Here is a 25925-nt window from a genome sequence, read left to right on the forward strand (position 1 = left end):
TGTAAATCTTTCCAGGAAAAGAAATGTTTGTTGATGGAATGAATGAATGAATGGGCTAAGTGAGAGTAGCCAGGAGCTTAGCGGGGGTTTCTTTTGGAGGTGGGCAGTTGGAGGTTGGTATTGGGAAGCAGAGTCATCCAAAGTTATATTTTTCTGAATAGAAAATTGTTTGCTAGCCATTCCTGCTAGACTTTAGTCTGAGGGTAAGCAGCAAGGGCTAATAGAAAGCATGGGCTTTGGAGGCAGAGCTCAAGATTCAAACCCTACCTCTGATGATTATTTCTTTTATGACTTTGGACCAATCATCTAGTCTCCCTAGGCCTTGTTTACACATCTGTGTTATAAGGGCTTGGACTAGATAGCCTCCCCATCAGCTGTAGGCTTAGTCTATCAATATGCATTCATTAAGCATCTACTAGATACCAAGTACTGTGCTAAGCCCTGGGGAGATAAAGAAAGGCAAAAAGATAATCCTTGGTTTGAAGGTGCTCACCATCTAATACAAAGATAAATCACTGCATTCCCTCCCACCTGTAGATCTAGTCAGTCAATATGCATATATTAAGCACCTATTAGATACCAAGTGCTATGGTGAGCCCAGGAGAGACCAAAAAAATCTTTGGTCTGAAGGTGCTCACATTATAATGGGAAGACAGGACACAAAGAACTAAGTATAAACTAACCACATATAAGATAAATTGGAAGTAACCAATCAGGGAAAATAGTAGAATTAAGGCAAATGAAGGAAAGCTTCATGTGGATGGAGGGATTTTATCTGGGAGCAGAATGAAATGAGGAGGCAGAAATGAGTAGAGACCATTCCAGTGTGAGGTTCCTTCTTCTCTTGTCCCTTCCTTCTGAGTAGTCCCCTCCCCCCCAGTCAGGGAACAATCTTGAATGCCCAGGCTTCCCCCAAGAGCCCTACCATGTAGATGATTTAAAGGAGAGAAGGAGGAAGCAGATTGATGAGTTTTGTTATCTTCTCTTTACAGTGCGCCAACCCTTTGCGGGAGCCGACCAAGCAAGAGGATTGCTGTGGGAGCGTCGGGGCCTTCTGGGGGGTGAATGCATGTTCCCCGTGCCCTCCCAGGCCAGGTAAGTGTCAGGGGTTGAAGAAGAGGGAATCGGTGGTCTGATGCACATTTCCTCTCGGCTTGGCTGGGGATCTTGGGAACGAGTCCATCTCCTTAGTTCTGGTCCGCTTGACTCCAGCCAGGACATACGAAAGTCTAGAAACGGAAACCAACTTTTAAAAGTGTTGATAGCTGGTAGTTGGAGGTTCATTTTTACAATGGCTACTAAGTCAGACTACTTGTATTTCCTAAAAATCACTTTGGTGGATTCTGATCTTTTAGCCTGAGCTCCTTAACCTGAACATCACCTTTTCCATCCTCCTCTTGGCACTTATCTTCTCTGCTCTTGAACTAGAGAAAGAGGTCTTCTCCTTAACCCAGACAACAAGTTGGCAAAATGCTCCAGTTCTGCCCTTTGAAAATTTACTGCTTCTTTAGGTTTTACATCACAGTCATTTCTCTCTCTTTTTTAAAAAAAATTAAATCTTATTTTTCCAAATACACGCAAAGATAGTTTTGAACATTCACCTTTACAAAACTTTGTATTCCAAAATGTTCTCCCTCCCCAAGACAGCAAGCAATATAATATAAGTTAAACATATTACACTCATTTCTCGTATTCTTCTCTCTCGGCACATACTGTGAGCCTTCTGGAATTAAGGTGACCTGAATTCAAATCTGCTCTCAGACACTTACTAGCTGTTAGTCACTTTACCCTGTCTCCTCGATCTCCACTACTGGAAAATGGAAATATAACAGCATCTACTTCACAGAGCTGATGTGTAAATGAAATGATTTGATATTTGTTAAGTGCTTAGCATAGCACCTGGCATATTTGTTGTTGTTCAGTCATGTCTGGCTCTTTACAATTCCATATATTGCCCATGGGATTTTCTTGGCAAAGATACTAGAGAGTGGTTTGCCATTTCCTTCACCAGTGGATTAAGGCAGACAGGGTTAAGTGACTTGTCTAGAGTCACACAACTAGTAAATATCTGAGACTGGATTTGAATTCAGATCTTCCTGACTCCAGACCCAGTATTTCATCCACTGAGCCAACCAACTGCTTCCTGGCACATGAAAGGTGCTTAATAAATGCTTGTTTCTTTCAGCTTCCTCCTCTCTCCACCTTTCTCTTATAATAGAAAAATACTTAAGTAAAACCAAAGACATTGAGATGGCCTTTGTGAAGTGTATGAAGCAGGATATGAATTCAAATTCAGAATCAGAAAACCTTTATTCAAAATCCACTTCAGATACTAGCTGTGTGACTCTGGGCAAGTTATTTAACAAAAGTGCCTCAGTTTCTTTATCTATAAAGAGGAGATTGGATTCATTGGCTTCTAAGGTCCCTTCCTTGGGAGGAATTCTGGCTTCCTCAGTGAGTCAGAAAGGTTCTTTGAGTTTGTGAGGGGCCCTAAGTCAGGGTCCAACTTAGGAAGGGTAGAAGTGTTTTCTGGATCAACTATTGCTGAGCTTAGGCTCTGCTATGCACATCAGCAGAAGGAAGAAAGGAAAGCAGGAATGAAGCATTTATACAGCTCTAGCTCTGTGCCAAGCACTATGTCTATAATGATACTGGGAGTTCAATGAACTCTGTGCTTCTCCCTCACAGCCATCCATCCAGTGGGCTCTGGCACCCTTGGCCATATATGGAGTCCGTTTGCATATTCCAAAAGGCTTTGATCCTATGTCCAGGTAGGGCCTCTCTGGGGGCCAGAGGCCTGACTGAAAGCAAAACGTGACTGCCCTCCTTTACTTCTGAAATTCTTTTCTTCAAGCACTTTATACCCACAGCATCTTCTCTAGACTCATATTTCCCTTTGGATTAGTTCATAGAAGGGGCAAGGCCAGGAACAGCAGAGGCACAGAAAGGGGTTGCCTTTGGTCTTAGACCATACAAGTAGCATTTACATTCCTTCCTCCTCTAATTCCATGAGTACATTCCTAATTTTTAAAATTTTAACTTTAAAATTTTTTTAAATTAAAATTTAATTTTAAAATATTCTTAATTTTTTGGTTTTGTGCTCTTTTAAAACATTTTTGGCTATTCTCTAATGTCTCCTCTTTAATTTTTTTTCCTCTCTTCATCTTCTTTATAACAAAGAATCACAGTTCACCAACATAAAGTAATGCATCATGGTCTGGCAATGTATGCCCCATTTTGCACCTATAAGTTACCACTTAATCATTTCTCTGGCTTCATGGTTGGTCATTGCATTAATCAGAGTTCTGAAAGTCTTTCTTTACATTATAGAGACTATTGTGTAAATAAATTGCTCTTGTTCTGCTTAAATCATACAGTTAACTTTTCAAGTCTGTTGGAGCTGGGTCCAGCACCCCACCAGTGCATAGCCACAGGGTCACTTGCCTCCCTGAAAAAAAGAAGTATTTTTCTCTTGGGTTCTTCTTTCCATTCCTTCCTTCCTTCCTTCCTTCCTTCCTTCCTTCCTTCCTTCCTTCCTTCCTTCCTTCCTTCCTTCCTTCCTTCCTTCCTTCCTTCCTACCTTCTTTCCTTCCTTCCTTCCTTCCTTCCTTCCTTCCTTCCTTCCTTCCTTCCTTCCTTCCTTCCTTCCTTCCTTCCTTCCTTCCTTCCTTCCTTCCTTCCTTCCTTCCTTCCTTCCTTCCATATTCAGCAGAGAAACTAAGTCTTTGAGAGGCTGTGACTTGTCCAAGATCACACAGTCAGTAAGTCTATTTTTCCTAACTCTCATGCTCTCACCACTGCCATCAGCCTCCCAGGAGGGAGGCCTTTGCAAAAGGCACCTGGGGATACCCAAAGGGAGTTGTATAAAGGGTAGATATAGGACATGATGTTGAGAATGGGAGGAATAGAGAATTATGCAGCTTAGTCAGTGTGGGAGAGGAGCCTTGACCAGGCCTGGGCTAAATATGAAGGAGTTCAGGGATGGGAGTATTAGTTTCGTCCAAATGGAAATTCAGGAGCCATTGGCTGATAATCATCACTGAAGTGTGTCTTGCTTGTCCAAGTGCCCAGAAGCTGTCATGGTGGGTGGACCTTGAGAACTGAAAAACAATGAAAGGGAAAAGAAATGTGGCTCTTTTGCAAGAAGCTATGCTAACTGACCTGGTGGAAGCACTGGAGCTTGGGGGAATGAGAGAAGTAGGTGCCTTCTTGCTCAGAGAGAACCCTCACATTCTACTTGGCAATGTTTCTGGCCATTGCCACGGGTAACCAGGGTGGCCTTGTCCAAATTTGTACCTCCGCCTTGGGAGTTATAAGGGAAACCTTCCCTTTTAAGCTTACTTTTGACCAAATCTGATTTTGTTTGTGCTTATATACATATGTGTCATCTCTTCCATTAGAATGTAAGGTTCTTGAGGACAGAGATGGTTTTTGCCTTTTTTATTTTGCATCCATAGGCTTAGCATAGTACCCAACACACAGTAAATAGCAAATGCATATTATTTGATGGATCAACTCACAGAGCACTCTCCCAAAAAATTACATCTGATCCCATGAGGACATGCTGTCCTCAGCATGAACATCTATAGCCTCCTGACTAACCCTGACCCTGACCCTCCTTGACTACTTCAGAAAGTTCTCCAAAAAACAATCTGAAGCCCTAAATTAACCAGGATATAACTTTTAATTCTCAGTTTAAATGCAACGAGAGAGTCTTATTACACCCAACTGCATGGCCTGGGTCCTATTATAAGGGAAGAAACAGACATGGGAAGCATGCAAAGGCCGAGCCAGTGCCCATATTTTGCCTGGAGCAAAGGCAGCAAGTAATAGAACACACAGTGTACTGCAGGATGGTTTCCTATGGGAAACTACCCATAGGTCATTGCTCGGCCTGTACCCTAAAACTGGTGTGGGGATTGGAACAACATCCACACATCCGCCACCTCCCCCGTGGTAGAGCCAGACGTTGGACTGCGGATTTAGCTCTTGGGCGTGGGTATATACACAGTCCCCAGACTTGGGTGGGTGTATAGTCACATCCTATAAGCCAATACATTTCTGGGAACTATCCCACCCATCCCACTCCCCCCTCCCAGCAGTATGCCAGCCGAGTAACAGCATCCGAGGGACTGAGCAGTCCAACAGGGTCCCTCAATTAAATCATTTCCAGTTTTAGTCTTGGCCACATCTCACCTGATGCCCACAAACCTTCTCCTCCTTGTTCACCCCCACTCCAGTGGAGCTGGCAAGCTCTGTGCTGGGTCTGGAGCGCACATGTGTGCCGGGTGTGGGAGCGTAACTCCGTGACTCTGGTCAACCGCACCCACAGCCACACAGGCCTGCGTTGCCCCCCGTTCCTTAGCTCTCCCTCCTCAGCTGCGAGTAGGACAGACTTCAATGGATCATGTTTCCTCTCCTGGTTAGGGGGTCTTAGACACTATTTGGTACATCTCAGGAAGCTGGGCACCCGGATCCAGACCCTTGGAATGTCAGGCATTCCATCGCTCCCAGCAAGAAATAACAAAGACCAGGGCAATGTAAACATTTGCAAATGCATTAAAGTGCAGCTGGGCATTGTATAGAGAAGGAGCAAGATGGATGGAGAGCTTGTTTGGGTTGACTGAGTGCCAGGGACCCAACTCCTTAGCAAAGCCTAGAGCTAGGGGATGTTTTTTTCAAATCCCACAGGACATCAAGCAAGTGCTACTGTGTGAAAAGCAGATTTGAGGAAAAAATGAGGACAGGCCTTATAGGGCCTCCAGGACTAAGGAGATTTAAGACTAATCCTTAGTTCAACCCTTGGACTAAGTTGGCAAGGCTTTGGGTTGTCCAGCATTCTTTGAATATGAAATGATAATGAAACGGTTCATTATCCCTTCAGGGTGCCATCTTTCTATCTGGTAAATGGAGCTACTGCCTAAAGGTAAAGTGCTTTAAGATCTTAGATGTAGAAAAGAATCAGATCACAACCAAAAGTGGTTGCCAGCAGACTTCTGGATTTCCTGACTTTTAATCAATCTCCTTTTGGTTTCTGTAACTTTTTGCTAAAGAAGTTTCTCTGAGAACATTGCTATCTTCTGAATGCTGAACACTGGCCATCATGAGGATGGCTTTAAAGTATCAGTTACAGTGCCCAGACATAGCTGCCTTTTTAAAAAAAGTTCTATTTACTTCAGCTGTAGATCACCAAATCTAGACTGCACAGTAATTCCTTCTCTCTTTACTCTCCTGTCTTTATACTAACATTCTGATTGAAGGCTGAGTGACACATGCAGAATGTGCCCCTCAGAACTTTCAGGATTTATCTTCTCAGTCCATTGGGATTTTTTGCAGTATTCCAGCTCAGAGACTCGTGCCCTCTCCTACTACTAATCCTTGGACAGCACATAGCTCTCAGAACACACTTTTATATACTTTTATTAGTGCCACATTTTTTATTTTTCATCCCAGAGCAGGAGGCAGACATCTGGATCAACTGGAAAGTTGGCTTGGCACTGGCTATGTCAACCCCAAAGTTCCCTTTTGCTTGGGCATTTAGGGTTGGCACACAGTTACAGTTCACTCTGGTGGGTGGCAGGATTTAAAAAATTTTTTTTGCCATGAGATGCCCTGATGATAGCTGATTTCTTCTAAAAATCTACATTCCCTTTTGGCCTTTCTTGAAATTTCCATTTCTTCATCTCTGCTCTCTATAAGGCATCCTTCTGTATCTCTACTATATATGACTGATTTGTCTGTTTTATTGCTGCATGGACCAGGCAAAAGAAAATCATCAAAATTTTAGATATGAGATTTAATTTTTTTTAAAAAAAAATTGTTTTTCCCCAGTTACATCTAAAGACAATCTTTAACATTCATTTAAAAATTTTTTTTTGAGTTCCAAATTTTCCCCTCTCTTACCTCCTTCTACTCTGAGACAATAAGTAATTTGATACTGGTTATACATGTTCAATCATGCAAAACATATTACCATATTAGTTGTGTTATGAAAGAAGACACAGACCCAAAGGAAAGAAAAATTTTTTTTAAATTACAGAAAGTGAAAATACTATACTTTGATTTGCATTTAGACTTTATAAGTTCTTTCTCTGGAAGTGAATAGCAATTTGGAACTGTCTTAAATCACTGAATTTTGGAGAATAGTTAAGTTACACACAGTCAATCATTATACAGTACCACTATGTTCTCTTGGTTCTGATCATTTTACATCAATTCATGTAAGTCTTTTCATGTTTTTCTGAAATCTGTCTGTTAATCATTCCTTATGGCACAATAACATTCCTTCACAGTCATACACCACTACTTGTTCAGCCATTCCTCAACTGATCAGCACACCCTCAATTTCTAATTTTCTGTCATTTCAAAAAAAGCTGCTATAAATATGTTTGTACATTTATAACATTGGATATGTGTATATAAGAATATATATGTATAAATATGTGCATGTAGTGTGAATGTCATGTATTTGTATGGCATTATATTTATATGTATACATACATATATGTGTGTGTATATTTTTATATGTTGATCAAAGAGAACTGGCATTTTAGTCATTTTCTTAGTATAATTTCAAATTCTGTTCTAGAGTAATTTGACAAATTCATAGTTCCAAGAACAATGTGCCTTTCTACAACCTTTTCCACAATTACTATTCCTTTTTTTTTTTTTTTGTCTTTGCCCATTTCCTGGGCATAAGAAGGTGCTTAAATCTTAAAGTATTATGTAAATGTTAGTTTTTATATGTATCCAGGCTTGCCTCTGTCTTGGATTTGGGAAAAGCTGTTCCAAATGACACAGTTGTGTTCACTGATTCAAGGTTTGATCTGTACCCCTTACTGATTCTTTCTCTGACTGTTATTTGGATAGGACCCAGCAGGAACTAGTCTTGGGGGAAACCAGAAAGAAAAGTGAAGTTTGCCTTTGGCACAGTGTTCATTCCTCTTTTCACTGTCCCCTTCTTTCATCTCTGCTCCTTGCCTCAGGCCATATTCAATTACCCATACTGCTCACCCTGTAGGATCACATATAAATTTCTGAAATCCTTTTGCCTCTAGAGTATTAGCTTAAGTTGTTAGCCCCTCCTAGAATCATATGCATTTTAATGTACTTCTAATTCCTTTCTTCAAAATGGCAAACTCTTTATCCAAAGAATTAGCATTATCATGCTACCTAACTTTGATAATAAAACAAAAAAGATAAATTCAGGTAATAAGTTTAGGCAAATCAGAAATAAAATTATATGAAGCAAATGTGATTGTCTACTTAGACAGCCCTAAAAAATTAAATGAAATAATTCTAGTAAAGTAGCAGGACATAAAATAAACCCCCCCAAATCAGCAGCTTTTTAGTATCATTACTGTAATAATCCAATGAGAAGAGATAGAAATATATATTCCATTCAAAGTAACTATAAAATGTACAAATTATCTGGTAGCCTACTTCCCAAAATGTGCTTATATGAATATAACTACAAAACATGTTTAGAGAGATGTTATTAATAATTAAGATTTTATTTTGTTAATAAAAAAATTTTATCTAATAAAAATAAAGGAAAACAAATAATTGAAGAGTTATTAATTGTTCATGTTTGGACCAAGCCAATATAATAAAAAGGGCATTATCACCTAAATTAATTTAATGATTACCAAACAAATCATTTTATAAATCTAGACAAATCTTTGGAATATTTGTCTGAAGGAACAAAATGGTTAAGGGAAATTATGAAGAAAGTGTGACTGAATGAGGTCCAGCATCACTGGATCTCAAATTATACTATTAAGCAACAATCATTTAAACACACCATTACTGATTGATAAATGTAAAAGGTGATCAAAGAAACAAATTAAATAAATAGTTTACTACAAGTAATTGAACATAGTAGTATAATGTTTAAAAAAACCCAAGGATGCTAATTACTGGAATAAGAATTCCCTACTTAATAAAAATTATTAGGGAAACTGGAAGAAATCTGGCAGAAACTTCTTAGAACAATACTTTCTGCCTTGCTCTATAATAAAATCCATATGGATTTATGACCCATATGCATATATAAAGATCATATCATAAATAAAAATTAGAGAATAAAATAAAGAAATATCTCACAACAAGGTGTAGAATTCTTAACCAAACAAGGGACTTTACAAAGCACTATACAAGGGTGAAAATACTATTTATAAACTATAAAGTGAATTTGTTTGCATAACATTGAAAAGCTTTTACATAAAATATGTGTATCTAGCTGACACAGTGGAATGCTCAGAGAGTTAGAAAAACTCAAGTTCAAATCTGACTTCAGGCACTTCCTAGCTATGTGACCCTGGCACATAGCTTTTTGCCTCAGTTTGTTCATCTACAACCCTGGGGTAATAATAATATTTGGATTGTAGGGTTGTTGTGAGGATTAAGTGAAATGATAATTATAAAATACTAAACAGTGCTTGGCATGTAGGAAGTACTATATAAATATTACTTGGGGTTATTTTTTGTTTGTTGCTGTTGTTTTTAAAATCAGAATAGTAACAATTATTATATCTGTTACTTTCCACATCTGTAAAATAAGAGGGGTTGATTAGATGGCCTATCAGGGTCCTTCCAGTTTTAAATCTATGTTCTATGAGAAATTAGAAATTATCTAATCCAATCTTTTCACATCACACTCAAGGAAGCTAATATTATGTCTACATGTGTTTTCTGGGGAAGTTTCAAGAGATGGGCTATTTGTTTTGTCCATCAGACTGTGCCTACAAAGGCAAGGAAGGTTGGTGACTGGGATAAACAAACACAAGGGGAAATGAGCACTTTAGACTCAATGACAGGCCATGTTTCTCCCCTACCACACTGGGCTTCTTCTTCCTTTCCAGAACTGTTCTCTACAGAGAGACTGACTTCTCATTCTCTTTCCTTATTGCTATCTCAAAGCAATAACTTATAAAATTCAGTTCCTCACCCTTATTTATTCCTTTGTATATATTATCTCAACTGAGTCTTATAAAAATTGTATTGTAGGCCTCTTTGTTCATTTCTATCGGCACCTTCTGTTTTTATATCACTTTCAACCCTGCAAGGATCCTTATTATGATTTAGTGCCCCACACTTAGCACAATACATTTTGTTGTTCCATTGTTAACTCACGTCCAATTCTTCATGATCTTATGAATCATAGTATTCCAAGCCCTTTTGTCTTCCACTATCTCCCAAAGCCTGTCCAAGCTCTTTTTTGTTGTCTTCATGACACTCTCTGTTCATATCATCCTCTACCATCCCATTCTCCTTTTGCCTTTAATATTTCCCAATATCAGAATCTCTTCCAATGAGTCCTCTCTTCTCATTAAATGGCCAAAGTATTTAAGCTTCTGCTTCATATTTTTTCATTCCAATGAATAATCTGAATTGATTTCTTTAAGTATTGACTGTTTTGATCTCCTTTCTGTCTAAAGAATTCTCAAAAGTCTTCTCAAGCACCACAAATTTAAAAGTGTCCATTCTATGGTTCTCAGCTTTCCTCATTGTCCAGCTCTCATAGACATATATTACTATTGGAAAAACCATAGCTTTGACTGCACAGATCTTTGTTGGCAAGGTGATGTCTCTGCTTTTTAGTTTGCTGTCCAGATTTGCCATAGCTTTCTTTCCAAGGATCACCTTTTAATTTCATGACTTCACTCATTATTGTGGTGATCTTTGAGCCCAAGTATATAAAAATGGACATTTTTTTTCTTCCCTTTATTTGCCAGGAAATGTTAAGCTTCAAACCAACTTTTATAGTCTGCTTTTACTTTCATCAAGAGGTTTCTTAGTTCTTTTTTACTTTCTGCCATCAAAGTGTTATCATCTTTGTATCTGAGACTGTTGATAGTTTTCCAGTAACCTTAATATTCTGGCTTTTGATTCATTTTGCACAATATGCTCTGCATATTAGTTAAATAAATAATGAGAGCACTTAATAAATGCCAATTGATTGGTTGGTTCCCATTTCTATTTGCATGTGATGCCACTGGATTAAATGACTTACCCAGGGTTACATATTTACTGCATAGTTAGGATAGATTCAGGTCTTACAAGCTTAAAGGCCAGCTCACTGTTCACTACACTGAGCTGCCTCTTTCAGGATCAATTTCAGGGAGAAAATATCAGGAATGGGGGGTTTAATGCCTAATATAATCCTGTCCCTGGTCCTGAAATCTATACAAATCACCATTAGCTGAACACAGACCCACTGAGAGAATGGCAAAAGGAAGTGACCAGGACAGGTGTGGCAAAGGAATTCTAGCCAATAAATAGAGACCCTTGGATCTAAATGCACTCTTGGATCAGCTATTTCCCCAGACTTGAGGACCCTGCATTGGGAAACAGCTGTATTGGGGCGGTGTTCATTTTCTTTAGTTGAGATTCCCAGTTCCCTGGAGAAATGAGATTTTCAAAATTCCAGTTGTGCTAAAAATGCAAAGCTGTTCTGTCAGAGTATTATTCTAAGAGGTTCTTTCCAGGATACATGGAGTCCTCTGGGGATAATGCCCTGTTGACACAATCCTGGTAAAGATAGCATCAGTTGATATATGATGAGCAGATTCTCCATTCCTGGACATCTCTCAGAATCAAATCAGCATCTACCTATCTATTAGGGATAGTGGAGGTTCAGCTCTATGTGGAAACAGGGAGGATGATAAAAGGATACCGTGAAGTCCCTTTATATTCCAGGTTCCTTCCTTTGGGAAACATCAGGATCCAGTATTAGATGAAATTTCTCAAAGGATAGAGGATTAATGGAGTAATGGATTAATACAAAAGCCATAAGATGTCTCTTTTTTATGGATGAAAAGGGCTCATATTGGGGAGAGATGAAAAGGAGACTGGAATCCATCTCTAATCCAATAGAAAATCAGATTTCTAGTCTTGGTATGGGTTCTGGTCTATCTGTGTACATGTTTGAGTGGGTTGAGCTTACTCTAGAAAAAATATATATATGCACACACACATACATATATATAAAATGTATGTATGTATGATCTTCAGGCAAAGGATGGGTAAAATTGAAGGGCCACACATCCTTTAAATCCCCTTGAAAATAGACACCTTTCATCAAAGGCAAAGATCAAAGACTTTTGTAAACAGACATGTCTTTTGCCAGAACATATGTCTTCACCATCTCTTTCCTCCTCCCTCTGCTGAATGCTTGAGCCAGAATTCTCTGAAGCAATTACTTGGCTCCTGATAAAGTGCTGAGAGTCACCAACAGCACAGGGAGAGAATTCATAGGGTAGGAACAGATTCAAGCAATTGAGAAGCCTTAAAAGTTCATAACCTGGGGTCTTTGGGAATGTTTTAAAAAATATGTTATCAATTATATTTCTGTATAATTGGCTTCCTTTGTAATCCTGTGTATTTTATATGATGTATTTTAAAATACGGTTCTATAAAGGAGCCCATAGGCTTCACTAGGCTGCCAAAGGGGTACAATGCAAAAAAAAAAAAAAAAAAAAAAAAAAAAGAAGTAAAAGCCATATGTTTCTTACCTTGGAATATGATCTAAGTTTTGTCATCAATTAAGCTGGTATACACAAGGTCACAAGGGACTTAAGTATTCTGATCTTCACAATTTCCTCATTTATAAAATGGGAATAATAATAATAATAATACCTTTCCTATATACCTCATGGGATATGATGATCACATAAGATCATAGGTGTGAAAGGTCTTTGAAAAGTTAGACTGTGGTATATGTGATATGGTGGCAGTCTCCAGCAATGCCCGCTCTAGAGATTGGTTAATCAACTGAGATTGGGAATGCTAAGCTGCAATGGACTAAGCCAATCAGTGTCCATATTAAGTCTGAAATTAAGTCTGAAATCATGGTCATCCAAGGGCCACCTATTTACTTGAGGAGGTAGAGTAAATTGACCCAGGTCAGAATAAGAGCAGATCAAGATTTCCATGCAGATCATTAGTGAGATTGGCCTTTAAATGATCATTTCCCATCCCATCACACACACTTAATAGTACTTTATTTTTTCCAATTATATGTAAAGATATTTTTCAAAATTAATTTTTGTAAGATTTTTGAGCTCTAAATTTTTTCCTTCATTCTCCTTCTTCCCCCTCCCTAAGACAGCAACCAATTTGTCATAGGTTACAAATGTACAATCATTTTAAACATATTTCCATATTAATCATATCGTGACTGAACAAAACAACTAAGTAGAATAAAAGGAGAAAAACCATGAAAAAGAAAAAAGAAAAAAGTGAAAATGGTATGTTTCTATTAGCATTCAGTCTCCATAGTTCTTTCTCTGGATGTGGATGGCATTTTCAATCACAAGTCTATTGGAATTGTCTTGGATCACTGCATTACTGAATAAAGTCTGTCATAGTTGATCAGGTGATAGTGCTTCCAGCCTAGATGGGATAAAAAAAAAAAAAGACAAATTGTTTGGTCTCTGAAAAGAATCTTATTATTGGGAGTAGCTAGCTGATACGTGGATAGGAGAATTTATCCACTTGAAGCAAGCATTGTTGGGCATTCCTATTAGGTAAATAGGTAGTACGGTGGATAGCTGGAATTGGGAAGACTTGAATTGAAATCTCACCTTAGATACTTACTATCTGTGTCACTTAACCATTGTTTGCCTCATTTTCCTGAATTTTTAAATGGGAATAATAAAAGCACCTATATCCCAGGATTGTTAAGAAGATTAATTGAGATAATATTTGTAAAGTGCTTTACATAGTCCCTGGCATATAGTAGGTAATATATAAATGCTAGATATTATTATTCTTGTTCCTGATACCACTATCTATTCTTCCTTTTTTCCTTCAGGATTTTTAAGTAGGAACCAGAATTAGAGAAGTAAAAGTTTGTGCCCATTCATATTAGATCAAACCACATAAATGAACACTGGGTATAAATACCTATTTCTGTCACTGATTGTTTCTTTGTCTTTTAAATATTGATGGGGGGTTTCAATGATTTATCCAGTGCTGAAAGAAGGGGCAGGATTGTGGAGTCACTCTGAAAGACAGAATTTTGCAAAATTCTGGAGAATGAGAGAGATCTACAGGATTAGGAGAGGACATAAAGGGAACTAAAAGTCTGTTAGTGATAGGTCAGTGAGCTTAACTTTAATTCTGGCAAAATTTTGAAATGTATTATTAAAGAGATGGTTACCAAGCACCTAAAAAAAGAAGTATTGATCACAAAGATGCAGCATGATGGCATGAAGAATAGGTCATGTCAAACCAAGCTTATTTTATTGTTGTTGTTATTCAGTCATTGCAATCTTGTCTGACTCTTCACAACCCCAATTGGAGGGTTTTCTTGGCAGAGATGCTGAAGTGGTGTGCCATTTCCTTCTCCAGCTCTTTTTACAGATAAAGAAAAGGGATAGATAGGGTTAAGTGATTTGCTCAGGATTGCCCAGGGATTAACTACCTGAGGCACTTATTTGATTTGAACCAATTCTAGGTTGGTACACTCTATCCATTGTGCCACCAGTTGTCCCTCATTTTGTTTTTTAGAAACTACTATAATGATAGATCTGAAATGCTATAGATTTAAGCCTGACAAAGACTTTTATGATACATTTGTGGAAGAAATATGACAATATGGACTACATAATACATTTAGGTGGATTTAAAACTGAAACTGATTGACTGGCTGGTCCCAAAGAGTAGTCAATAATAATTGAATGTCAACATGGAAATAGATCTCAGTGGAGGGCTCTAGAGATTTATAATTGGCCCTGTACTCTAATATTTTTGTCAATGACTTGGATAAAAGGCTTGGTTGGCATGCTTATCAGATGATTAAAAAATTAGGAGAATCATTTACATGTTGGATGACAGTACTGAAAAATATCTTGATAAACTAAAATATTGAGCTAAATATTTGAAAATGAAATTTAATTTTTTAAAAAAGCAAAATATTATACATAGATTACCCCCCCAAAAAAAAGGTACAAACTGGGGGAAGCACAACTAAATAATATTGTCATTGTTGTTTAGTCATTTTTTCAGTTTTGTCTAAGTCTTCATAATCCCATTTGGGCTTTTATTGGCAAAGAATTTAGAGTGGTTTGCCATTGCCTTCTCCAGTTCATTTTATAGGTAAGGAAACTGAGGCAAACAAGGTAAAGTGACTTAGCCAGCTTCACACAGCTAGTAAATATCCAAGGTCAGATTTAAATTCATGAAGTAGTCATAGTTTCCTAACTCCAGGACTGGTGCTCTATATACTGGGCTACCTAGTTCCTTTAATAAGATAATAGTTAATCTGATTAAAAACATCTAAGAGTGTTGGTGGATCACAATTTCAATATGGATCAATAGGAGCCATATGACAACCAAAAAGTTTATGTGATCTTAGATTGTATTAAGAGAGCCATAGTGTCTAGGACAGGGAAATGAGAATCCATGTGTACTCTTCCCTCATCAGATCTACTGTTTTTTTTTTTTCCCCCATTTCTGGGAATCATCTTTTAAATAGGAAAATCATAAGCCATAAGAAAACTAGAGGAAGGCAATCAGTGCAGAGGAGCAAGCATAAATCTCCACCCTCTGCTAAAGCTCTGTATGTAGACATTAAATCATTAATGACTATTTTTTAGGTCTAGTCATTCAACTGGTTTTGAATACACCATGGGGCAACTAGATTGCTTGGTGAATAGAGTGCTAGAAGTCAGGAAGACTCATCTTCCTGAATTCAAACCTGGCCTCAAAGCCATACTGTTATTGTTAACTTGGGTTAGTCATTTTGCTGGGCCTGAAGTCAATAAGATTTGTGTTAAAATCTAGCTATGTGACCCTGGGCAAGTCACTTAACCCTGTTTGCCTCAGTATCCTCATCTGTGAAAGGAACTGGAGAAGGAAATGGTAAACCACTCCATTTTCTTTGCCAAAAAAAAAAAATCTAACGTGACTGAAAGACTTAATGAATAATGAATGTTGTCCTGTTATGTGAGGATTAGTTAAAGGAACTGATAACATTTAACCTGGGGAACAGAAGACTTAGGATATACATAAAGGGCTGTAATGTAGAAGAAAGAGCAGAATCTGAGCAGGTTCCAGAGGGTAGAACTAGGAACAATAGATAGTTTTAAAGAGACAAGTTTGGGGTGAATATAAAGAAAATTATAATAATTAAAATTAATTATCTAATTAATTGACTTTAATATTGATATGAAGAAAATCTTCCTAACAATTAGAACTATCCAAAAGTGCAATAGGCTACTTTGGATGCAAAGGAGTTCCCTTCGCGGAAAGAGCAGCAAAAGCCAGATTACCAGTTGCCAGAAAATTTGTAGAAGGAATTCTTGTTTAGCTGTGGGCTGGATCAGATGGTGTCTGAGTTCCTTTTGACTCTGAAATTCTGTGATTCTTTGATTCCATTCATCAAAACTTGAGATGGGTCATGGGAAGATATAAACACTAATGTACTATGAATTGGTCCAACCATTCTAGAGAACACTTTGAAATGATACTAACATATCCATGACTACATATTTTTGACTCACTGAAACCACAACTAGACATATCCCAAGAAGATCAAAAGCTTAGGGAAAGATAGAAGGGAAAGGTCCTACACACACACTTTGAGTAAAGAGAATGAAAATGGACACCAATTTATTGGGAAGTGGCTGAACAAGTTGTGGTATAGAAGTATAATGAAATATCATTTTACCTTAACAAGTGTTGGAAAGACAATGAGTCAGAGTGGATAGAAAAACTGGTTTTGGCATTATGAACACATGGGTTTAAGTCCTGTGGCTTAATATGGCTACGTTAGCTTGGCAAATTACTTAACCTCTAAATGCCCCAGGCAGCTCTCTAAAGCTATAAGTATAGGGGAGATACTTAGCTGTATAGGCAATGAGAATGCCTTGATCCATTTATTCCCTATAACAATGAAATCACAGATGAGAGAGTGGTGAATGAAAGAAAGAAGGAAAGGAGAAAAGAGGAGAAGAAAAGAGAGGAGAGGAAAGGAAAGGAGAGGAAGTGTAGGAAGACGAAGGGTAGGAAAGGGAAGGGAGGGAAGGAGAGGAGGGAAGAGAGGAATACACAGAGAGGAACAGAGGGGAAAAGAAGGAAGGAAGAAAGGAAGAAAGAAAGAAAGGAAAGATGGACAGAAGAAAAGAGAGGACAGAAGGAAGGGATTGAGGGAGGAAAGAAAGAAGGAAGGGGAGAAAGGGAAGAAAGGAAGGAAGGAAAGAAGAAAGGAAGGAAGGAGAGGAGAAGAGGAAGGAAGGAAGGGAAGAGGAAAAGGAAGAGGGAGAAGGGGAAGGAAGGAAGGAAGGAAGGAAGGAAGGAAGGAAGGAAGGAAGGAAGGAAGGAAGGAAGGAAGGAAGGAAGGAAGGAAGGAAGGAAGGAAGGAAGGAAGGAAGGAAGGAAGGAAGGAAAAGAGGAAGGAAAGGGAAGGGGAAGGAGAGAGGGAGGGAGGGAAGGAAAAAAGGAGGGAGGAAAGGAAGAAAGAAGGCAGTATTTTCATGAGAACTCATCTTCATGAGTTCAGATATGGTCTCAAACACTTAACAGCTGTGTAATCTTGGGTAAATCACTTAGTCCTGATTGCCTCAGTTTCCCCTGAGCTATAAAATGAGCTGGAGAAAGAAATAGCAAACTACTCCAGTAGTTTTGCCAAGAAATTCCCAAATGGGATTATGAAAAATTAGATACAAGTGAAGTGACTGAATAACAACAACAAAGTAAAAAGAACTAGAAAAACAATCCATAAAATGAACATAATAATATAAAAGAAAGCATCAGTGAAAAATGTCACAATTCTAATCAATGCAATGACCAATTGTGATTTTAGGGAATGGACAGTGAAGCATGTTACCCATTTCTTGGCAGAGAAGTAGTGGACAATAAACAATAATAATGCATACTTTTGTTGACATGGTCAATATGTTGATTTTTGCACTCGACTATACTTACCTATTACAAAGGAAAAAATCATTGGGGGTGGGAATCATTAGGAAATTATAGTGAGCTTTTTAAAAGAGAATCAATAAAACACTCAAAAATAAAACAAAAGCCAGCAAAGAGTTATGTAACCCAGAGGTAGCAGATCATTTGCTCTGTCAAAACAACAAAAAAGTACTTCAAGTTGATTTGGCATGAATTATGAACCCATGCTGATGGTTAATGATCACTAATTTCCTCTTCAAATACTTATGCATAACTGTTTTAGTTATTTGTTCTAAGATTTTACTTGGGATTGATGTCAAGCTCTCTTCTTAACATATTTTTATTTATTGTTAAATATTTCTCAATTATATGGAGGGAAATTTAACATCCAGTTTTTAAAAATTTGAATTCCAAATTCTTTTCCTCCCCCCCCCTCAGAAGGCAAGCAATACAATATTGATTACACATGTGAAGTCATGCATAACATATTTCCATATTAGCCTTGTTGTAAAAGAAAATACACACAAAGAAACCAAGAAAAATAAGTTTTTTTTTTTTAAAGTATGCTTGACTTTACAAATAAGATAAAGACTGGATAAATCAGAGATAATCTCAGAAGGAAGTCATTGGCATTGAAGGGGACCAAAGGTTTCATGCAGAAAGTAGGATTTTTAACTGAGACTTGAAGGAAGCCAGGGAGGTCATGAGGAAAAGATGAGAAGATAGAGAATTCTGGGCATGAAGTCTGGAGATAGAATGTCTTATGCAAGAAAGGAGCCAATTTATGGATTGTTTAAAAAGCTTAGAAGAAGAAGATCATTCTTCTTTAAGAAAATGGAAATAAAATTAGCATGGGCAACTAGGTGGTCCAATGGATAGAATACAGTAGATAGAGTCAGGAGGACCTGCATTCAAATCCATCTCAAATATTTACTATCTGAGTGATCCTAGACAAGTTACTTAACCCCAATCTCCTCAATTAAAAAAAAAAAAAAGCATGACTTTGTTTCTTCCATAAGGCAATATAACATTATCTGCCCCAAGTAGTGGGCCTGGTGTGTGTTTGTTTGTTTTTAACTGAACTACAGCTTCCAACCCCTTTTTTTGGTGTGCTTATTTTTCAAAGAGAAGATTCATCTGGATTTTATTCTTCCTGATAAGGTCTATATCATTCTTTTATATCTTACTTTGACATGTGTTCTTGCTTCCATCTTTTATACATTTCCTTTACAAATTGTCTCCTTGGAGACTTATCTTTGCTAGTTTTGGGATGTGTTAGAAACTCATAATCAATTTTCTACATCTGTCCTAGTGATGAATGGTGTAATCACATATTGAGTTCACATCTGTCTCTATCTCCTTTTATCCTAACCCAAGTGCAGTACATATTGCCTTACTCAGTGTTGTGGGTTTCCACATTGGTTTATGAATATAATGGAGTAGGTTTTATAAATCCAGGATTTTATATCAGAAAAAGGAGAATAAAGAAGGCAGTGAGTTAGCTGTAAGAGACATGTCACCAGATGCTCCCATGATAAGGTGTTGTTATTTTCTTGGGAGAGTCAGAAAAGAAGCAATATAACAAAAAAATGAAAAGCCATGCTTCAGAATGATCTATCAAAGTTAGGTCAGTGAGTTCAGGAGAAGGGACTTTAAGAGAAACTCACCTCCAGATGAGAAGATAAAGAAGTGTGCAGATAGAAGAAAAAAATTTAAGAAGCCATTTGTAACAAACTGTAGAGAAGCTATAAGAAGTCAAGTGGTGGTGAGAGAGTGGGAGCTCAGGCAAAGTCAGATGCCACAAAAAAAGGAACCATTCTGAAGAGAAAAAATGTCAGTTATGTCAGGAGCAGATCTGCTCCAACTGTTGCTCTGGTCTCCAGGAAATAGAAAATTCAGTAGAAAACACTCCAATGTTCTGGAGAGAGCTTCATTGGAAGATGTATGGAAGATCATGGTCATGAGTTGCACAAGATAAAAAGGAATGAGTAGGCTGCCATCTGCCCATTCTGCTGTTGTCACGAATGTAAAGGAATATATAAGTGTAGTACAATTACCCATTTAGGTATAATCATTAATGGGTGGCCTCAGGCTGGTACATGGATTATTCATGTACATGTTCTCTTCCTTACTCTAATGGTTTCTAAAGTTATTGTATTTAGTTGTTCTAGTTGTATTCAACTCTTGGTACCCCCATGCAGCATTTTCTTGGCAAAACTACTAGAGGGGTTTGCCATTTCCTTCCCTACCTCATTTTGCTTTTTTTTTTTTCCCCTGAGGCAATTGGAGTTAAAAGACTTTGTCCAGGGTCACACAGCTAGAAAGTGTTAAGTGTCTGAGACTATTTTTGAACTCAGTCCTCCTGACTTCAGGGCTATATACCATCTATACCACTAGCTGCTCCCTCATTTTACATTTGAAAAACCTGAGACTAATGGGGTTAAGTGACCTGTCCAGGATCACACATAGCCATATGTGAACTCAAGAAGATGAGTGTTTCTGACTTTATCCACTGTGCAGCCTAGATGCTAATGTTAAGAAGCACCAGCTATTTTGGTTCTATAATTGTTGTATCACCATTGATTGATCCAATCCCTTCTTTGCACAGATAAGAAATTGAAGATTAAATGACTTACCCTAGAAAATAAAGCAAGGGCGTTTCTAGATAACAGCCCCAGAACTGAGTTCTTCTGGTTCATCCAATTAGAGATCCATTCTTCCTTTGCCATGTGACAAATATTCGGGCCAGCCCATCAAGTCTCTTCTAGCATATAGCATTATTTCCTTCTATTAAAATCTCAAGACCAATTGTTCTCACGCATATTAGTACATGGTCACATGCTTATTCATAATACATGTTAATATATTATCATATACATGTTAATGTAGTGGTGAATACATATTAGTATGTTATTGGGCATGTTAATATAATATATTCTCATTAATATTTAGGCCTCTGAGCCATTAGTCTTGTTCCCAATTTTATTCACTTATTTTCTCTGAATTACTGGGCATCTACTGCTGTTGGGAGGGAGCAGCAGAGTATGTTGGAAAGAGGACTGCACTTGGACTCAAAGAGACCTGGCTAATGCATTCTGGCTCTGGAACTTTTCTAGTTATGTGATTGTGGACGAGTTGGACTTCATTTCCTCACTTGTAACAGGGGGAGGATAATACTTGTTCAATCTCACAGGGTTATTGTTGGGCAAGTATTTTGTAAATTACGAAGTATTCACATAACTATGAGTTATTGTTGTTCTTTTTCCATTATAATATCTGGATTTATAGCATCATTCCCTCCCCACCTCTCTTTTTAGCCCTCTTGATCAGATTTGCAAGTCTATAGCCAAAAGTATTTTTCCAAGTCCTCAGGAAATTCATTCAACCTGTAATTAAGAGCTTGTCATTCTGTTACCTCAAGCTATGGTTCAGAGAAATCAACCCTGATTTCCAATAACTGCTTCTTTTAAAAAGTAAAGTTTTTGTTGATGTATCAGTTATCCCCAGTATCCCTCCCTCTATATAAACCCCTTCCCCCAAAAGGGAAAAAACCCCAGCATAACTGATGAAGATTGAAAATATGTGCAACATTTGTTGCACCTTAGTGAAGAGATGGGGTAAGAATGTCTTCTATTTTTTTTTTTTTTCATTTGACCTATGCTTGTTTGTACTTTTGCAACAATCACTTTTGATTGTGTATATGTGGTTGTTCTTTTCATTTATACTCTTGTATTCAATGTGTCTTTTTGTTTCTGCTTATCTCAATTGCATAATACTTCCTATGGATAAGGAGGAAGGTAACAAGCACTTGTTTAAGTATCTACTATCTTCCAAGCACTATGCTAAACACTTTACAAATATTAACTCATTTGGTCTTCATAAGAACTCCAGGAGGTAGATGGTGTTATTATCCCCATTTTACAGTTGAGGAAAGTGAACCTGAGACAGGTAAGGTGACTTGCTTAGCGTCACACAGCTATTAAGTGTCTGAGGCTGAATTTGAACTCAGGGCTTCTTGACTGTAGATCCAGCACCATCTAACTGTCTCTGAAGCTAGCACAATAATATTCCATTACATCCATGTATCAGAATTTGTTTAGCCATTCCCTGATTGAGAGGCATTTACTTTGTTTCCAATTCTTTATCACAAAAAGTGCTGCCATAATTATTTTGTGTATACAAGAAGTTTCTTCTTATCAGTAGTCTTCCTATGACATGAGTAATAATGGAATCTCTGAATTCTTTTGGTATAAACATTTAAATCATTTTATATGCATAACTCCAAATTGCTTCTCAAAATAATTATATTGATTCACAGCTCCACCAACAATGCACTCATATTCTTATCCTCCTACAAACCCTCCAACATTAAATAATTTTTTGGTTGTTTGGTGGTAAAGCACTAAATAAATAAATTAAGTAGAATTGTCATTTTTATTACATTGGCTCTGCCTACCCATAAGCAATTAATATTTTCTCAATTATTCAGATCTGACTTTATGAAAATTTTTTTGTAATTTTGTTCATATTGTTTTAGATTTGTCTTGACAGGTAGACTCTCAACTACTTTATATTGTTTACACTTGTTTTAAATGGAATTTCTCTTTTTCTTCCTGCTATGTTTTGTTGATAGTATTTAGAAACACTGATGATTTATGTAGGTTTATTTTATATCCTGCAACTTTGCTAAAGTTTCAACTAACTGATTCTCTAGGATTTTCTAACTATAAAGCATGATAGTTTATTTCTTCATTACCTATTCTAGTTTCTTTCATTTCTTTTTTCTTCTCCAATTACTATAGTTAGCATTTTTAGCACAATATTGAATAATGTTGGTAATAATGGGCATTCTTGCTTCATCCCTGAAATTACTGGGAAGGTTTTTTAGCTTATCCCAGGTATATATAGATAGTGCTTGCTGATAGTCTTAGATAGATACTACTTGTCATTTTAAGGAAAGCTATATTTATTTCTATGTTTTTCAGTGTCTTAAGAGTGTGTTGTATTTTGTCAAAATATTTTTTTGCGTCTATTGAGATAATCATATGATTTTTGTTATTGTTAATGATATGGTCAATTAGGCTAATTGTTTTCATAACTGAAACAACTCTGCATTCTTGCTTTAAATGCCACCTGATCAAACCATATGAGCTTTGTGATATATTGCTATAATGTAAATATAAAATGCTAGCATTTTAAATGCATCATTATTCACTAGGGAATTGGTCTATGGTTTTCTTTCTCTGTTTTTGCTCTTCCTAGTTAGGAATCAGCACCATCTTTATGTCATAAAAGGAATTTGGTAGGACTTCTTTGCCTATTTTTTTTCAAATAGTTTATATAGCGTTGGAATTAATTGTTCTTTAAATGTCTGGTAGAATTTATTATGAATCTATCTGATCCTGGAGATATTTTTTTTTTTCCTTAGAGAGCTTTTGTGGCCTGTTTAATTTCCTTTTTTTTTTTTTTTTAAGATGAGATTATTTAAGTATTCTATTTCCTCAAGTGTTAGTCTGGGCAGTTTATATTTTTGAAACTATTTATCCACTTCACTCAGACTCAGATTTATTGGCGTGTAATTGGGCAAAATAGTTTCTAATACTTGCTTTAATTTTATTTTCATTGGTGGTGAATTCATTCTTTTCATTTTTAATACTGGTAATTTGGTTTTCCTCTTTCTTTTTTTTTCAAATTAACCAATGATTTATCTATTTTATTTTTTCATAAAACTCTTAGTTTTATTGAGTTCAATAGTTTATTTAAATTTTATTAATCTCTGCTTTGATTTTTTAGGATTTCCAATTTGGTGTTTAATTGGAGATTTTTAATTTTTTTCTATTTTTTTTTCAGTTGCATGCCCAATTCATCGATCTGTTCTTTTTCTGTTTTATTGATATAAGTGTTTAGGAATATAAACTTCCCCTAAGTAATGCTTTGATTGCATCACATAAATTTTGGTATATTGTCTCATTTTTGGCATCCTCTTTAATGAAATTATTGATTGTTTTGATGATTTGCTCTATGACCCAGTCTTTCTTTAAAATTAAATTATTTGGTTTCCAATTAATTTTTAACCTATGTTACCATGGCCTTTTTATTGAATATAATTTTTATTATATTATGCTCTATCCAGCCATTCTGGAGAGCAATTTGGAACTATGCCCAAAAAGTTGTCAAACTGTGCATACCCTTTGACCCAGCATTGCTGTTATTGGGATTATATCCCAAAGAAATACTAAAGAGTGGAAAGGGACCTGTATGTGCCAAAATGTTTGTGGCAGCTCTTTTTGTTGTAGCTAGAAACTGGAAGTTGAATGGATGTCCATCAATTGGAGAATGGTTGGGTAAATTGTGGTATATGAAGGTTATGGAATATTATTGCTCAGTAAGAAATGACCAGCAGCGGTAAGAAATGACCAGCAGGAGGAATATAGAGAGGCCTGGAGAGACTTAAATCAACTGATGCTGAGTGAAATGAGCAGAACCAGAAGATGCTGTACACTTCAATGTTGTATGAAGATGTATTCTGATGGAAGTGGAAATCTTCAACATAAAGAAGATCCAACTCACTTCCAGTTGATCAATGATGGACAGGGGTAGCTGCACCCAGAGAAGAAACACTGGGAGGGGAATGAAAATTGTTAGCACTAATATCTGTCTGCCCAGGTTGCATGTACCTTCGGATTCTAATGTTTATTGTGCAACAAGAAAATGATATTCACACACATGTATTGTACCTAGACTATATTGTAACACATGTAAAATGTATGGTATTGCCTGTCGTCGGGGGGAGGGAATAGAGGGAGGGGGGGTAATTTGGAAAAATGAATACAAGGGATAATATTATAAAAAAAAAATATATATATATATATAATAAAAAAAAAAGAGCATATAACTTACACCTACACATGCATTGTTCATTCAGTCAATCTATTCATAAAAAAATAAAAAAATAAACAAAACACTTCTAAAAAAAAAAAAAAAAAAAAAAAAAAAAAAGAAATGACCAGCAGGAGGAATACAGAGAGGCTTGGAGAGACTTAAATCAACTGTTGCTGAGTGAAATGAGCAGAACCAGAAGATCACTATACACTTCAACAACAATACTGTATGAGGATGTATTCTGATGGAAGTGGAAATCTTCAACATAAAGAAGATCCAACTCACTTCCAGTTGATCAATGATGGACAGAAATAACTACACCCAGAGAAGAAACACTGGGAGGGGAATGTAAATTGTTAGCACTACTGTCTATCTACCCAGGTTACTTATACCTTCGGAAGCTAATAATTAATGTGCAACAAGAAAAAGGTATTTACACACATATATTGTATCTAGGTTATATTGTAACACATGTAAAATGTATGGGATTACCTGCCATCAGGGGGAGGGAGTGGAGGGAGGGAGGGGATAATTTGGAAAAATGAATAAAAAAAATAAATAAATATATTATGCTCTAGAAAGAATTCATTTACTATTTTTTTTTACATTTAGTTGTGAGTTTTTTATATGCCCTGCTGTCATATAAAGTCACTTTACCTACCACTACCACTGAAAAAGTATATTTCTTTCTATTCCCATTCAATTTTGTCAGAAGTCTACCATAACAGAGACTTACATTAACTGATGTTAAGTAAAGTGAGTAGAACTAAGAGAACATTGTACAGAGCAATAACAAGATTATGTGGTGATCAGCTCTAGTGGACTTACTCTTTTCAACAATATGGTGATTCAGGTCAATTCTGGTGGTGGTGTATGTGCTGTGGAGGGAACCATCTGTAGCTAGTGGGAGGGCTGTGGGGACTGAGGGTGTATTATGGCATGGTATTTTCATCTTTTTTGTTGTTTGCTTTTTTTTTTCTTTCTTTCTTTCTTTTTCTCCTCTTTGATCTGATTTTTCTTGTGTGGCATGATAGATGTGGAGGTTGTGGAGGGGTTGCAAATGTTTAGCATATATTGGATTTCTTGCTATCTGAGGGAGTGAAGGAGGGGAAGAGAGGGAGAAAAATTTGGAGTGTGTA

General features: G+C 36.9%; 1 protein-coding gene and 1 long non-coding RNA gene across 5 annotated transcripts in view; one reads left to right on the plus strand and one right to left on the minus strand.

Moving 5' to 3' along the window:
- Nucleotides 1–25925, plus strand: part of LTBP2 (latent transforming growth factor beta binding protein 2) — a 184549-nt gene that overhangs the window by 88324 nt on the left and 70300 nt on the right. The window contains exon 8 of the mRNA XM_074290027.1: nucleotides 993–1095. Coding sequence (XP_074146128.1) covers nucleotides 993–1095 — 103 coding nt within the window. The remainder of the gene's footprint in view (nucleotides 1–992; nucleotides 1096–25925) is intronic.
- LOC141556233 (uncharacterized) overlaps nucleotides 12984–25925 on the minus strand; it is a 37020-nt gene continuing 24078 nt past the window's right edge. For 2 of the 4 annotated variants that reach the window (XR_012486475.1, XR_012486476.1), the window contains 2 exons: nucleotides 20541–20668; nucleotides 12984–13395 (listed from right to left, as the gene is read on the minus strand). This is a non-coding gene — a long non-coding RNA (uncharacterized LOC141556233). Of the gene's footprint in view, nucleotides 13396–13908; nucleotides 14009–20540; nucleotides 20669–25925 lie in introns of all 4 variants that reach the window. The other 2 variants (XR_012486477.1, XR_012486478.1) reach the window with 2 other exon arrangements.

The sequence above is a fragment of the Sminthopsis crassicaudata genome, chromosome 2, assembly GCF_048593235.1.
Source record: "Sminthopsis crassicaudata isolate SCR6 chromosome 2, ASM4859323v1, whole genome shotgun sequence".
NCBI lineage: Eukaryota > Metazoa > Chordata > Mammalia > Dasyuromorphia > Dasyuridae > Sminthopsis > Sminthopsis crassicaudata.